The 16,924-nt window shown below is 45.6% G+C and overlaps 1 protein-coding gene across 1 annotated transcript in view; it reads left to right on the forward strand.

Moving 5' to 3' along the window:
- Positions 1-3,453: 3,453 nt before the first annotated feature.
- Positions 3,454-16,924, forward strand: part of SYNDIG1 (synapse differentiation inducing 1) — a 73,116-nt gene continuing 59,645 nt past the window's right edge. The window contains exons 1-2 of the mRNA XM_051793054.1: positions 3,454-3,585; positions 16,137-16,706. Of these exons, the coding sequence (XP_051649014.1) occupies positions 16,227-16,706 (480 nt within the window). The 5' untranslated portion in view covers positions 3,454-3,585; positions 16,137-16,226. The remainder of the gene's footprint in view (positions 3,586-16,136; positions 16,707-16,924) is intronic.

A 16,924-nucleotide genomic window follows, 5' to 3' on the forward strand; every position in this document is an offset into this window, starting at 1 on the left:
ATGATGCTCCCCAAATCCTCATGGCTACCACAAAGCTCACCCTCTTTCCCTGAAGCACTGGATGTGTGGTTTCCAGATCATGACTCTCTCCTGCTCCCATTCTGTGATGGTTCCCATGCGGTTTTGGCCAGGAAGCTTTTAGAGCAGTTCTCACTCCAAGGGCTCTCACAGATGGACTGTTGACAGTGATGCAAAGTACCCAGTGGAGAAAAGAGAAGGAAGGTGATCAGGACTGTGTGACTCCTCAGCCAAGGTGTTGTTCCTTAGGGTGCTTCCACTGAAGTCAGCGGCCAATTGTTTGGTCACTATTAGTCTTTGTAAAAGCCCTGGTCAGAACAATTAGTGGTGAAATTATTTCCCTGGAGCTATAATGAAATATGTCGGCAAAGTCTCATCCCTTCCCTGAGTTCTGCAAATCCCCATGTTGTAAGAAAAGCTGTTTGTACTTCTCTTGTAATTTCTGCTTCCAGGTGGCATTTCTTCTTTACATCCTGTCTTGATGTCTCCCAAATCCCTAGCTCCTCACTGAGAGCAGGAGAGTACAGGATCCATGGAGGTTCCCAAGCCAACATGGGCTGCCCTGCATCCCTTTCATTTCTTCTTCTTCTGCCCTGGGCAGCCTTGCCTTTCAGTTTTTCTCTTTGCAATGATTATTCTTATTATTATTCACCAAGTATTTGAAGAGTAGCTTCTCAGGAGCTCAGGTCGCACCTGAGCCTTGTTCAGAGGCCCTGGGGAGCAATTACTCAGATCCCTGCTACCAAAGCAAGAAGGGGTCCTTGACTGCTATGTAGTTTGTCCTAGCAGGTTGCTGACATACACTTAGAATGGCAAACAGCTGCAATGAGCTTCCAAGAGCCATCAGACCTAAAGGATGTGGACTTTTTTCTTCCCCTGCCTTGCCCTTTTCAAACATCTCTTCATGCTGCTCTCCATCAGTGTGATGCTTTGTGCTTTTGTCTACGCAGAAGCTTTCCTACTGAGGTGCATCTGCATCAGCTCTGGAGAAAAGTGCCTTTAACACATAGCATGAACCTCCACGATTTCTTCCCACCCACAGCTCTTGCCAAGAAGCTGTGAAATGTGCTGGCACAATGCATTAAGGATGCACTGCACAGCCTGGTGCTGAAGAGGACTCTCAGTGATGCTGCTAGACTTGAAGAGAAACTTCCAAATTGCAAACTAGTCTGCTGCAGTTCACTGCACCACAAGCCCCTTTCTACTGCTCTTTGAAAAACTTTCTCCAACAATCAAATTGTACCAGTGAGCTGCAAATATCAAAATCAAATAAGGCATAGTCATTAGCCTTCCAGCATCAGGAATAGGCCAATTTATGTCAATCTTAGTGCAATAGGGAAGTGTCATAATTAACTCCAGTTAGAGTATTGGTAAGCTCTTGTATGTTTTTAGGCAAGAGAAAAGGTTGACAAGAAAAAAAGGCAAAGTATGCCCTAGTCAATAGCAACAGTTACACCCACTGTGGTTGTTGGATTGTAATTGTTTCACTACTTAGATTTTCTTGGTTCTGCTTCAAAATTTAACTAAATTAAATGAGGCCTGATTTCCTCATGGACACAAAGTTCCATGGTCTTCCCAGACGAATGGGCTTAGTTTGGTGCAGGGAAAATGGGAAACATGGAGGAACAGTGTTAGGGAAAATTATTACTTCCCTGATGTCACTGAACCTCATATTGATAACAACATAGAAAGCCCCCACATTTTGGAAGTGTCAAAAGGAAACAAACAAGCTCACAGGATGTGGCTGCCTGGAAGCAAGACAATTTGACTTGATGACCCAGAAATCCCTTCCCCACTCCATTATAAATGCCATTTTTTTCTTCCAAGAAAAGAATTCTAACAAATCTTTTTGGCTTTCCTCCTATTTCACAAATGCATTTGGTCACTAAGAAATTGTATTTCACCAGGAATAAAAACCAGTATTTTGCTGTCCATCCAAGCAAGCTGATATCTCCATTCAGCAGTAGTAATGCCTGATAAATTTGCCCTGTAGCATCTCAAAGTCCTTTGTTTGCAAGCCAGCCCCCCTACAGTTATGTTCCTGTACAAGGAGAATGGAAAGATAGTCTTTTTCCTAAAAGTCTTACTTGGTAAAGCCATAATGAGTGTGATTTAAAGGCTTCTATTCTCAACAAAGGAAAGGTGAAAAATACTTTAGAGAATAAGGGTGACCATAATTTGGGGCTATTTTTTTCTGCTGATTACATATACATTCTGTCCCAGTGCCTATTACATTAAGGAAGAAACCATTTTCTCTGCAGTCTGGAGCAAGTCAGCAATGAACAAGGAACCAGATATTTAGACGGAGAGAAAAATGTTCTGTAAATACCACTGGGATATACTGAAAACAAGTGAGATTTTGGAAGAGAATTGAAATGTTGTGGAAGAGCAGAGGCTGGAGGGATTTTCTGCTTAAAATCCCTATGATGGACTCAAGTTAGTTAATGTGTATTTTAAATCTTGAACATTCTCCTTCAGCAAAGATTTGGCATGGCTTATTTTGGGACTATGAATAACAAATAATAGGCAAGTAGGGAGAGAAAACAGCTTTAACCCTGGGAGAGAAGTGGAGGCAACCAAAATGCACCAGGGTTGTACATCTTCTTGTCTCCCTGCCCTGGCAAAGGAAAGCAGTGATCTAAAAGGGGCATGTGATCTCCTAACAACACTTTGAGCAATGGATGTTTACGCATCTAGAAAGAAGTGGTGACAGAGAAGCTTTTAGGCAAATGACTTGGCTATCAGGCCTGTTAGGGATGGAAAGAGGAACGAATGAACACTGCTTACGCATATTATGCACAGTTATTAGGAAAGCTGGGAACACCCCTCAATGCCGCAGCCTGGTGTGCTCGTCACTACGCTAAAATATAAACCACAAGTAAAATAAAGTTCTTCAGACCTGCTAGAGCGTCCGCGTCGCCTTGGGGAGCTGTGCCCAGCTCCATGCTGGCAGGTGCCTGTGTGGGAGCAGTACCGGGGGCTCTCTGCGGCAGGGCAAGGTGTAGGGTCAGCCAAGCTGGGGCGAGCGGACTCGATGCCTCTGTAGGGTCATTGAGCTCCGGTGGGTGGGAAACAAAAGAGATCCCTGTCTAGGAGGAAGGCCCAGGGAGGAGGACGAAGGATGGGGGGAAGGGGGCAGAGAGGGGCGGGTTTTGCCATACTCCCCCGAGATGGGGGCTACACACCAGGGTATGGAGGCTGTTCCTGCTGCATAAGGAAAGTTGGACGCGCTGCCACGCAGGGCTGGTTCTCCTGCCTCTCTCCTTCTCCCTCCCTCCTCCGCCTCCTCCTGCTCCTCCTCCTCTTCCCCGCGAGTTGAGCGCACAGTACAGCTAGTCGGTGCAGGCAGCGCAGCCCCGCCGGCCGACCGCCCTTTCCCGGTGCCGGTCCAGGTGCCGGTCGCGGTGCCGGTCCCGCTCCCCCGCCACCCCCTGTCGCCGCCGCCCCCGCAGCCAGGATGCCGGCGGGCGGCGCGGCCGGGCTATGAGCCACCGCCGGCCCGGAGCTACAACGCCTCTCCGGCAGCCCACAGTAGGAAGACCGCGCTGCGGGTCACCTTGCAGGGAGGTGAGTGACCACCCCTCATCCCATCCCATCCTGTCCTATTCCCTCCGGGAAGGGAAACACTAAACCCCCTCCCCCTCCCCGCGCCGCATACTCCGGAGCGGCGCCGCCGGGCACGGAGCAGAGGCGGGAGCACCGCGGCGCCCGCAGCCGCCGCGGCAGAGTCGCCGGCGGGAGCCCCGGGGAGCGCGGGGACTGGAGAGAGCCTTCCCTCACCGGGCGGCGGGGCACCGCCCGCAGAGGAGCTTCTCCGATGCTCCGGTGAGAGTCGAAATTAGCATAATCTGCCCTGCCCGCTGGGGTACTGGGGAGGGACAAGGCTTTTCCAGTGCCATGGCGAGGTGTGGGTTGGGAGCACTGGATAGGAGAGTGTGCGTGGGGTCCTCCTTTTCCCGTCCCTCCTCTTCCCCATGAGGAATCCCCTACAGCGCACTGTGGCAGAGCATCTTTCCCTCCCAGCTCCCGGACACCCTGCCAGCCCAGGGCAGTGTCTGGCCCAGGAAGGGGGAGATGCGGGGGTGCGCGGCCCCGTGCGGGCTGCGGCGTAGAGCCGGGGGGCAGGCGGCAGAGATGCTGGGCTCTTGGCAGCCACAGCTGACCGGTTCCCTCACGATCCTGCTCCAGAGGCGCCAGACTGAATTTCTTTTCCTTCCCATTCTCTACTTTGCGAGCAGTGATAGATAAGTTGGAGAGAGAGGGATGGTTGAGGCAAGGAGACAGCAGTGGTCCCTGCTATTCGGTGGCAGAGAGGGGTTGACCTTGGGTAAGTCCCTCATGCCTGCACCATCCTTCTGGATCGGGTATCACTAAAGCATCCCGCAAGGGGGTCAGCCCTTCAGTAGGAAGAGCCTGGTAAATGCATTGAAATCTTTCTGGAACTGGCAATTCAGAGTGCAAGCCTTCCTGGAAAAGGACTGGTAGTGCTTGCTGATCAAGAGTGAGCTGCAAGAGAAGAGGTGCAAGGGTCTGTATGGGACTGGCAATGGTGATGGGGTTTGACCCCCGCTAAGAACATGGAGCTACCTAGTCGCAGGAGTTGCTTCGGAGAGCAATCTGTTGAACTGCGCATTCAAAATCACTGGAGGGAGACTGTAGTCTCAGTGTGTAATGAAAGAGAAAGAAGATAAAAAAATCTGAACTTTCCAGGGAGATTAAATATTCCAATTACAATTAATTAGACATTACTCCAGCGTAAACAGAGCATTAACAAAAATTAAAAGGTGCTTTGATATTCTTAAACTCAAGATGATGCATTAACTGATACTTACAGGGGGATTTTTTTGTATTATAAAACGCAGTCAGAACAGAGAATGCACTTTTTTACATTCATGCATTTAAATTATTTACTCTTAATTATAGTTAATGAGCTATCATCTTCAAAGGAGCTGCATATAGATGCTCCATATTAATTTAAAATTACCTCACTCCTAAGAATAAGGCATTTCTGATTTTACAGGATAAGCTGACATTTTATTAGCAGTTTGGTAACTACAGGTCATGCCAGAGTGCATGTAGGATAAATGCATTTGTAGGAATTAAATGAAGTCTCCTTTTATTAAGTGGGCAAGCAGACATCTCACACCACTGGTGCTGTATGCTCTGGAATAAATCTCACATGCACGGGAAGGTTCTTCCTTGTACAAATGAAGATGTAATAAAGTATGTAGTGTATACAGGCACCACCACAACACATTTAACTTGATGAAGGCTGCTCTCAGGATTTAAAATGCTTTTGCTTCTGAGGATAGTATTAGAGAAAAGGTGCAACATAGTTGGATAAGGTTTTTTATCTTTCTCTCTAGTGTAAATTTGTATCTGCAGCCAGCTGTTATTGCTTCCAGGAGAGTTTTTTAATACTGCCTGTGTGGTTATTAAGATTGCAGACTGCATATTGGGATTTCCAAATTTCGTTTTCTTCACTTTGAAGATGAATTTTTACAGGTTATTGTTTGTATGGTGCAAATGGAAAAGAACTGCAGAGGTGTGTACAGGAGGAAAATACTCTGTTTGTTCAGTGGCTTTGCTTTGACAAATGTGAATAGTGTCTTAAGTGTGTGAGCATAGCTGTTCATGTCTGAATATATATCCTCTGGCTATCAAATCAATTGTTTCTCAATATTCTTTCTCTAGTAAAAGTTGGAAACTACTTTTGAGTAATGGGATCACAGCAAAATTCTCCTCTTCACATGTAAATGCCTGTGACCTTGAGGATTTAGGTGGAGCTAGTCTAACCTGTAGCAACTAAGAATCAAAAGATTTTGTGCTTTGTATTTGGTATCATAAAGTGAAAAGAGTGACAAACTGGTTATTTTCATTGGACTAGCAAAGATGTTTTGAAGTAGTGGTGCAGTACATGAGAGGTGTGAGTCCATGCATGCCTTTAGCACTCCCAGTTTTATATATGGCATCCCTATAGAAGTTTATCTGTGTGTGTGTATCTATATAAAACCTTAATGTGTAAAGTTCCCTCATTTACCAACCATCCAAATCCATGCTGTAAAGTATTTTTGTCCTTATGCTCTTTAGTTCACTGGGGCACAAGAAGATTGAACTGACTGTTCACATCAAGTTGGCATAATTCTAACAGGAATTTATGTGCTTTGACTGAGTGATTAGACTCGTTAAAAATCCCCAGAAAGAACTAAGAGATTTGAAGTGCTGTTTGCAAATGGATAATTTCCTTGGAAGACAATCATAGATGTCATTGGATTGGAAGGGACCTTAAGATCATCTATTTCCAAGCCCCCTGCCATGGGTGGGGACACCTTCCACTCGATCAGGTTGCTCAGGGCCACATCCAATCTGACATTGAAAACTGCCAGAGGTGGGGCATAATCAAAGAGTTCAGCTCCTTTAGGAGGGACTTGACTTTCCCAGATTCCTTGAGACATCCAGCCTGGTGTCAGGCCCTACAAGACTGATGTGCTTCTTGAGGACATACCCCACAGCAGCTCCCTGCTACATGCATTGTCTTATCCAGTCCTCTCCCAGCACGTGGTGTCCCCGCATCACCCACCCACCCACCTACCTTCCAGCCCCCATTCTTGTGCTCTTTGCAACAAAACAATCTTTCTTCTTCCAACTCCATGTAGCTTGCAAGATCATGGAGACAATGTTGGTGTTGTGGATATTCTGCCAGACTAATGTCTGTGCCTCCCATATAAAAATCTCCAGGGTCCTATGTTCCTTCTCCTCCCAGAGGCAAGAGGTGATAGGATTTTTTGTCTTGTTCTGGCAATGCCCTGAGTCTAATGCACCCCCTTATTCATATCCCTTCTGGTTTCCGCAGGGAGGGGTGAGTACAGGATTAAGAAAGGTCTGTAAAGGTCACTTTTATGCCCACTGATGCTACTACTCAGTGTTTTCCTGCCTGCCCTGTCTGCCTCCAGCTACCAGTCTCGCCATGGCTAAATCACTTATTCTGTAAAGGTTTTGTCCCACAGCATATTCCTAGCTCTGCAGTTCTTCTAGAGCCTGATGAAGCACAGCTGATTTTGTTGCCCCAGGAGTGGCTGCTTTATTTAATCATCCTTGCCCTGATGAACTGGCACTCGCAATTTTACAGTATCACAGAAGCATTTTTCAAGCAAAGTGACTTACAACCCTAGGGTGCTTTGTTTGGGGCAGGAAGTACAGACACCTTCATTTTGCACCAAGTCTGCACCACCAGGCTGTCTTCCTGTTCTGTCATCTCTTTAGTTATCATTCATGCTTCAGGAATATCTAAAGTCCCAGCCTAGAGCACAGCATTGGTAGGTTACATGCAGAAGTGCAAGGCAGGTATCTTGTACTTCTTTGCTTCCTGCATGCAATGTGGGAATGCAAGCAGAGCCAGATAAGCAAGGTGCGTGCAAGAATCAGGTACTCTGGGGGCTTGGCTGCCCATCAGGAATGAGACTTATGTGAGTTAGTAGGGTCAGTCCCGGATCCACATTTGGATGTTCCTGTGTGTGGGCCAGCCTGGTCACAAACACAGTTAAACAGGGATTTTAGGTCAAAGGGGAGGCACTGGAGTCAGCCAACAGGCAGATCAAGAGGGCCAGGTGATACTGTGATGTTGGTATTCCTGGGAGAGACTCTTGTGATTCTTTTAGAAGCTCTACTTTGTGCAGCAGGGACTTTGCCTTGCTGTGGCTTTCTACAGGGCAGAGCATCAGGTAGCTTCTTCTAAGCTGAAGAATTTAAATTCTGTTGCAACACAAGTCACCACTAAAATTAGGCAGAGGGTTTTGGTGATAACTTAGCCTTTCCCAGACATTTAAATTTAGATTCACCCTCAGAAACTATCCAGACTATGCATAGAGACCAAGAGGACTGAGACTGTATCTTTTCGCCTAAGCATGAAGCTTGTCCATCACGTAAACACTCAATGGAACACACAGTTCAACTGTGCATCAGTCTTCACTCTGCAAAACGTGGGTCATGGTTAAATCCATAAGATCGATTGTTCTGGCCCAAAACGTGGCATGATAAGTGTGTGTCTGAGTCAAGCTTTTCCCAAAAGCCAGAGCAGCTCTTGGGCAGAGGCTATGAGTGCTTTTCACTCCATGCAGGAGAGTCGTGGTACTCATTTCAGAAGCTTTTCTCAATGAGGGCCCTCTGAACAATTAGGGATACAATTATACACCCCAGAAAACAGCTATATTCACTTGCTTTGAAAGTGAAAGACAGCACAATTTTCTGCTCTTCAGGTTGGCAGCCTTCAGCCTGACCACAGTGCTGAAGGGTATTTCACTATGCGTCTATTTATTATATTGTGAAGGTTAGTTTTATAGCACTGGGCATAATCACAGAGTTTTATTGAAAAGCTTTTTGGATGGAGGGAGGGAGAAGAAATGTCAGCTTAGCCTTCTATTAGGAGAAATATGTCTTAAAGCAAGAATCTCTCCTCATGACTCAATCTCCCCTGTTCGAAATGGATGAGGGGAGCTCACAGGTGAGGCTGGATACATTTGGGGTTGTCAAGTGATCCCCTTTTGCAGTATTGGGGAGCCTCTGAATGCAGTGATCCAAACTGGTGTGGTGGCATCCTTTGCTCTGTGTGCTACTAGATAGCCAGTCTCAGAGGCGAGGGTACATACTTGCAGTCAGGACAGAAGGAGAAGACACAAGAGAACCGTGCTTAAAAATGCACAGAGCCTGATTTTTTGACTGCTTTCACTTCACAAAGTAATTACCATAAGTTGTACAGGTGTCATGGTGTTTTTACACTGTGCCTTCCACAATAGGCAGGGTTGTTTACATCAGAGCAAGGTGCTGTTAGTCAGGTCAGTTATTCATTATCTGGAAAGTGCAGTTTTGTCATTGAATGAAGAAAGTTGTGAATTCAGACTGAACTCCACAAAGAGTCAAGGCTGACAAAATTAAGTCAGGAAGGAAGATTGCTAGAAAAGCCTGAATGTCTTTTTTTTTTTTAATTAGAGATAACTTGAATTAAAAACCAGTTTGTTCAAATAAAAATAAATAAAACATTACATTTTGGCTCAGACAAGATGCTTCCATCTGCTCAAAAGGAAATATTTTGTTGCAGGGATAACATTTTATGTTTTAGGTCAATGCAAGGTAATTCCTCTTTTCTCCCCCACTCTGTTCTTTGGTTAAGCTACTGAATTAAGCAATCAATTATTCAGGCAGATCTAATACGCATATGGTAATTGTTTCCACATTTAAATATATCTCTGGACAGACAATCAAGAGACCTGGATTTTATTTCCAGTTCTGCTACTCTGTTCAACATGACCTTGGGTGTTTCACTGTACTCCAAGTTCCTCCTCTTCAGGGAAGGACAGGCCCACATTTCACAGAGGATTTGCTGCATATTGGTAATACTGAAATAGCATGGAGGTCTTTTTACTTCCACTGTTAGCAATGAAACCTTTGGCTATCACTAATGCATGAATTCTTAATTTTCCCAGTGCGAGTTAGTTGCATTGCCTTATGAAATTCCCTGTAGTTTACTTAATAGGGCAAAAGGAATTTCAGCTGCTGAAATATAGTGTTCCCTTAAAACAAAACCTAGTTTAATGAGCCCAGCTAAATCAAAGAAGACAAATACAAGTGGGAAATATTTTTTCCTTCATTTTGTTAAATATTTCACTTTGTAATCAGCTCTCCAGATCCATTTATTGCCTGTGATTTCTCTCATGCAAAGGTCCATGTTTGTTGTTGCAGTTTCCAAATGTCTGAAATACCTCAAACCCTGCTGAAGCCTATTGCATTGGGTATTAAAAACTCCCTCTTACATGAGAGCTTGTGCCAGGAAATCTGCAACCCCCAGACCTCTCTTGATGTGTTTTTTTTCAGGCTGCAGCACTCACCATTTGACTTGCCTGCTCCTCAAGAAAGCTTTCTCCCCTCTTCTTTCTCTGTCCTGGCAGTGGGAGAACCAGCATCAAACCCAAGGGCATTTTGTTGAATCTGATAGTCATGAGGCTGAATTAGTTTCTGGTGGTGGCACAGCCCTGTGAAGGGTCGTTATTGCCACTTCTTGCCATGCAGTGTTAGATTTAGAATCACTGAGGGATTAGCAGAGGGACGTGGGAGCAGTGAATGTCTTTTTGGGAGCATGGGCGACAGGTGGGAATCTGTAAGGATCAGAGGGATTTGTATCATAGGATAATTGAGTTGAAGGAACCTCAGGAGGTCTCTAGTTCTATTTCATGCGCAAAGCAGGATCAGCAATGGGGTCACACCATGTTGCTCAGTGGATCTTGGAAATCTCCAAGGATGGAGACTGCAGAGCCTCCCTGGGCAGCCTTTTCCCATCCTTGACTGTCTTCATGGGGAAAAGATTTCCCCTGATATCCAAGACCCCCATGCAGAAGCATATGGCGTTTTTCTCCTGGCTGATGATCTGCAGGAAATGGCAGCAGGTACATCCGTAAGCCTTGACAGCAGATAGGAACTCTGCCTTCAGCATCACCATGACTTGCCTTCATCTCCTGCCAATAAACCAGGCTGTTGGGCTGGTAATGCCTGGTCTGGCTGGATGAGTGTCTTTCTGATCTGTTATGACAAGATGACTGGGACTTGTCAGCCATAGCCTAGTATTTCAACTGAGTTGCTTGTTCAGAATTCAAGGTTTCTGAATTCAGAGTTCCTGAATTGCTTGTTCACACAGGAACTTTGGGTACGTAAAAAGGATCTCCAGAAGGCTGAAACACCCTTAGGCTGTGCTTGAGCTGTGTAAAGTCCCATGGAAAGAGGAGGAAAATAGCATCCTGCCAGGTCACAGGAGAACAAAGGAGTTTTGGGATGGTGGGCAGTAACAGAGCTGGCTTCTGCTCCTTGTCTGCCAGAACCTGGGGCACAGCATTTAGCTGTTCTCCCCTTGTGCTCTCTACTGCTGGCATTTCTCTGTCTCACACCCTTTGCTTAATTAGTTTGTCAGCCACTGTCATCAGAGCAGGAGGCTGCAGAACACCCAGCAGAGCATAGCTCTCATTGCAGCTACTGTAGCTGGGCTCTGCTGTAACACAAGTGATAGCTTAATAAACCACAGCATTGCAGACTAAATATCTTGGCACTGGTCGCCGTTTCTTATTAAAATAAAAAAAGGGGGGGAAAGAAGCACAAGAAATTGAAAAGAGTTTACAATAATTATTGGATTCACTTTTAGTACTAGAGACCTGGGTAAAAATTTCTAATCCCCAAGGTAAACATTAGATTGAAGGTTGATGTACTATCTGTTGGAACTTGGTTTTCCCTTCTGATTTCAGCCTCAAGTCTGAAAATGCAGAATTATTTTGGTTAGCCTTAGTACCAGTGACTGATTTCTGGGACAAATTGAAACTGTGCAGACAGATGAAACCTGTATAAAACCAGTTAAATTAACTCTGCACCTTGGAGCAGACTGAACAACTCTCTTATTGAGAGGGCTCTGGTGAGTTTCATTTTCTTGTCAGCATCATTCCGAAACCTCACTGCAGTCCTAGGTAATGAGAGTGGCTTTTTTCTGAGTATTGGAGCCCTGCAGAGAAGGCATCCTCCAGTTTCCTCAGGTGGTCTGTTAGAGGTTATCTGCTCAGGCACACTGCCATCTGGGGATTCTGGGCTGCAGTTAACCTGGAAATTGGAGCAATCTTAATTTTAGGACCTGCCTGTGAGTCACAGGCATGTGAGCCTGGCCCAGGTCACGTCAAAGAAAGCCCTTAGTGAAAGTGTAGTGACTGAATCCATGTCCAAAGAGTCCCTGCAGGCAGGACACAGGCTCTGGGCCATTGCAGAAGCACTTGCTGTCTTTTGCCCCTAAGCATCACTCATGACCATGTGTCACACCTCCAGCTGAACCTGAGGGACTCATTTCACCTGCTTCACTCATGTGAAGGTTAGTATTAAGCTGAGGTCTCTCTTGTATTTTATAGGGGTATCATTACTCCAAAGGGAGACTGAGCCCACTGGACCTGTGCACCTTGCATATCTGCAGTTAATTTCTCCCAAGAAACATGCTCAGGTGTCTGCACCTGAGGTGAAATGGGGGCTAGACTGGGGCTCCAGGACAGGGTGTAGGACAATGCTCCCAAGTGTGCCAGTGACTGACAGTTGCTCTGGGGGTGGCAAAGGAGGCTTCAAGGGGCTGGGATGTGGACCAGGGCACCACTTCACCTTCATGAAATTTGACCTGTCCCCTCCCCCCCATGCACACACTTGAGTTGGTCCAGGCCAGTAATTAATATAATAATCCAGTGTCTCACAGACTGACAATACTCTTAATCCTGCCTTTTCATTGATGAATAATTTCTCAGTACCTCAACTGTTTTTTAGTTTCCCTAGACAGCAATTGACCTTGTTTCCGCTATGCATCAAAATGCACTGGAAATCAAGATGCTATTGATTTAAATCTAATGGCCAGCCACTCAGGAATTTCACCCAGAAAAGAAAAATCAATGCCTCATTATTACTGCTATTATTATTGTTATCATTAATTATTATTTCCTTTTTTTCCCCCCTGTTAAGGTAGTATAAGCAAAAGGCATAAGAGACTTATCAGCCTCTTACTGTTAAGCAGTACATTTGCGGGGCTGAGAACATTGAGTCAGGCTCAGCTGAAGTAGCCAGCCAGTTACAGGTTGAAATGGCTCTAGGATTAAATAACTCTGCTTGATTGCATGCTGCCATATGTATCTCTCTGCTGACCTTCCCTGAGGCATGCTAGCTGCATTGCTATGTGGGACTCTGAGGAAGATGTATTGAGCAATGCATTATCCCTATTATTGGATGAGCTCTGTGGGGGAAGGATCTCCCTGTCTTGTCCTTGCTTAATTTTGGGTATTTTCTTCTCCTTCTCCCCCATCCCTAGGGGAAGGTGTCACTTAGAATCTGCAAGATTAGTTTACAAGACTGGTTTAAATGCACAGCAGGTAAGCAGCTGGCAGATAGATCCATGGTAGGACTGAGGAACGCTATCCTGTCTAGTAAAGTGAAGGATGCCAGGATACATTCTGTTGTCCATAGGCTGAATGTTCCCACACCAATTGTGTTCATGCTGCTCAATTCTCTTACCTGCCAAAACAGGGTAGTTTTCCTCTTTGGGCTTCTCAGATTAGGCATGGAACTTATTTACTGCAGCATAGGTGTTGTCTGGAGAGGGCACAGGTTGAAGCCAGGCTATGAGATGGTTTGCTGACACTTTGCTGGTGTGGGTGATTAGGGAGGATGTATAAGCCTGTAACGTAGTGGTTCTCAGTTTCTTGGGATGATAGAGATATCCATAGAGTGTCATGAGCAGTCCTGGTTTAGGTCTTCTTCAGAGTCTTGTCTGTAGTAACTCCAAATGCTTTGGAGCAAAATCACCTTTGTAACAATGTTGAGTCTTGAGCCTCCTTTTAACGGGGGACTTGGCTCCTGCATCATATAAGCTGATGATCATTAAAGAGCAAGGGATGGTATGGGGCAGTCCTGTGACAGTGACACCGACATCCCAGTAACATTCTGAAGTGCTCCTGGATTTGCTGCGTATTGGTAAGACTAAAATAGCATGGAGGTCTTTTTACTTCCACTGTTAGCAGTGAAACCTTTAGCTATCACTAATGCATGAATTCCTAATTTTCCCAGTGTGAGTTAGTTGCATTGCCTTATGAAATTCCCTGTAGTTTACTTGGAAGGGCAAAAGGTCACTTTGGCATACTAAAGCATTGTCCCCTATGGCCCAGGCTTTGCTGCAGCCATTGATGCATTGGCAAACTGTTGACCTCTTCATACATTTTTGTGGAAGGGGACTTGTTGATTTGTGCATCTTTTTCCAATTTCTACTGCATCTGTGGCATACTCCTGCTAACCGTTTCAGTTTGCTTGGACAAATGGCAGAGCTAAGAATGCCTGTGAGATGGTTTGCAGTTTTGGGTGAAGTCTCTCTGGGTTCAGCAGAGTTGGTTGTTGATGTCGCACATCAGGAAGTCTTTTACATCTTCCAAACCCAGCTCGGGGGAACTGAGCAAAATCTGAGAACTTACTCTTTAGCTGTGGACTTTTTCTCAGCTTCTGGCAGTGGTGATGTACTTTCATTTTGGCTTTTTGGGAGAGGTTGGAGGAAGAAGTGGAAAGTTTGTGGGCAAGCTATGGGAGGCACAGCAGAATGATCCTGGTACCTGGATTATATACCTAGCTGGGTAAAGCAGCAAGTGTTCCCCAACTGAGGTTGTGGCTGGTCCCACATAATCTCTGAAACAGCCCACAGGAGATCATACCAGTTGCCAGCACTCAGTGGGGAGCAGTGGATGGAAGGTTCTTGTTCTGCAAGAACCAGTCCTAAGGCCGATGTCGGCACATTGGCCTCCCCACCCACTCTTGTCTGCTGAATTTCACTTACTTCTTCCAAAAGCAGCTCCACCTCACACCAGTACTTCTGTGCTGACATGGGCTGATGCTACCCCACTGGGAGTAGGAGGAGGGCATGGTCCTATATTCATTTAGCACAAGCATGGTTGCATATGGAAATGAGTTTTCTTTGGAGAGGCAGGGCACCTGCTCTCAGTTTTATCTGATGCAAATGAATTGAGGGGTTTTGGACTAATCCTTTGGTGAAACCAAGCTTCCAAGCTCATCTGCAAATTGGTTTAATTTTGCTCACAGGTTCCCCAGGTTTCAGGCTGAGACATGTGTAGTGTAAATTCCACAAGATCCCACCATGGTGTATTTTCTCTTGTGTAGCCTTCTTGGTGGTTCACTTAGGAGAAGCACTAACTATTTCACAACACAATAAAATGGGTTTTCTGCATGTTAAACCAAACGCTGCGAGTGTAAACATGTGAGCATACTGAGTTGAGCTCTCTTGTATGTTAAACATGTTTCTTGCTTCATTGGTAGTGTTAGAACAGAAGACCAGCTCTTTGAATGTTTAAATATCTCTTGCATCCAAAAGGGAGATTGTAGATATTTGAAGTCAGGAGTTATTTAGAGAAAATAAAATTAAGCTTTTCCTAGACATTTCTCTGTTAGAGGCTGTCTGATATAAAAGGGAAATAGAGAGAATGCATCAAGTAAAAATAATACATAGGTATGTGTGTTTGTATGTGTCATTCTTGGTTTCCTCCAGACAGCACACTGGGGATAGGTAATCCTACTTTACTAATTTGGCCTTAGAGGATCTAGTATGAAGCTCTTTGAAGCCAGGAGCATTTCTGTTGTTTCTGTGGTCAGGCACAGAAACAAACCCCTGAACTTACTGTTGCTGTGGCAGATATATCTGTATTTCAAAAAGCATTTTCCTTTGGCTACATCTGAGGAAAACTAGCAAAAACTAGCATCCTGGTGAGAAAGTGTTTGGCCTAGAAAAAAGGTATTTTTTAGCCTTCTGATCTGTTCCTCTGATTTCTCATGCCTTAGTGCAGCCCACACAATACAGAGGCAGACTGGTGGTCAGGTGAGAGCTTTTGTTCCTGTGCAAAAGGAGGCAACCAGTTCCTGGACCTCAGGTGACTGTGCATTCAGGCTTTCTAGGTGCATTTATATGGGGTTGGTCACACTGACAAGCCCCATCTCAGCCCTTCAGTCTGTTGCCCTGAACAGCCTCGGAGGAGTTGGAAGAAGTAGGGCACTCAGAGCAAATCAGGGGATTTCAGACCCTGTCCAGAGGAGTTCTGGATATTTTTTTTAGTTCCTCTGGGTCAGATCTGATCTCACCTTCCCTGGGTGCTTTTTTTGTTGATTTTTAAGAACACTTCCTGCTTATTTTTCTTAGGATGGGTTTCCAAAGGGTAGTGAAGCACTTGCCAAGGGTGAAGGGTGGCTGCAGGCACTGACAGCTGAACACACCAGCTGCCTGCCCTTTGCAATTGCAGATTTCTGAGAACAAAAAACAGTTCTTTTATTTTTTGGGGGGTTCTTTGTTTGTTTGAGTTTGTGGGTTGTTTTTTTCTTTTTGGTCTTTTTTGCCATTTCTTATCGCTCTCCAAGTGGGCATATATGGGAAGAACTAAGAACTAGGTCAGGGTGTGCACATATGTGGGGCATTATTTCCTCTTGAGATCATATGAAAGATGAGCTGATTTGAGTGCCGTGATATGTTATTCATTGCCTTTGTCCTCACCTTGGTGTCGGTTTCCTTTCTTCATCAGGAAAATGGGAGCCACTGCCCCAGTGTGAACTGTCTCTAAGGTACAACAAAATAAAGGCCACCTGTCCCACTGCCTCAGACACTTCCTAGTATGGATGGCTTGGTTGAGCAGAACAGCATGCTAATGCACAATAAGATCACTGAAGCTGGGAAAAGGAATGGTTTAATTAATACAAGGAACTTAATGGCAGAGAGTGGAGATGGTCTGGTCTCTGTGTACTCGACTCCACAGTACCAGAGTCACCAAGTGGGCAGCCTATCCTCTCCAAGCTGCCTGGAGAACGGCAGGAATGACCCTGTGCATCAGCTCCTGGACCCCAACATGCTGCAGCAGACAGTGGAGTCTCACTACCGGCCCAACATCATCCTTTACTCTGAGAATGTGCTGCGCTCGTGGGGTGAGAGCATTAGCTCGGAGTGCTGTGAAACTACCTTCATCGAGGACCGCTCTCCCACCAAAGACAGCCTGGAGTACCCAGACAGCAAGTTCATCGATCTGTCAGCAGATGACATCAAGATTCACACCCTCTCCTATGATGTTGAGGAAGAAGAGGATTTCCAGGAGCTAGAGGTCAGATGTCATTTGGGATATGTGGGGAAGGCTGGGAGGAGGAGGGCATATTTGAGATTAAGCCTCCAAGAGCTGATCTGCAGGGGATCAGCTGCTTTGTAAGCTAGTCTGCATGGGGTCTGCTCTATCACTTTCTCCTCCAACCAGACAGTGAATGATCACTCATCTTTATTTGTTGCGTAAAGTCCCAGCTCTGTGGATACCAATGGCAAAATTCC

This window comes from Manacus candei, unplaced genomic scaffold (assembly GCF_025592945.1).
Source record: "Manacus candei isolate 608988 ecotype Guabito, Panama unplaced genomic scaffold, ASM2559294v1 h1tg000035l, whole genome shotgun sequence".
NCBI lineage: Eukaryota > Metazoa > Chordata > Aves > Passeriformes > Pipridae > Manacus > Manacus candei.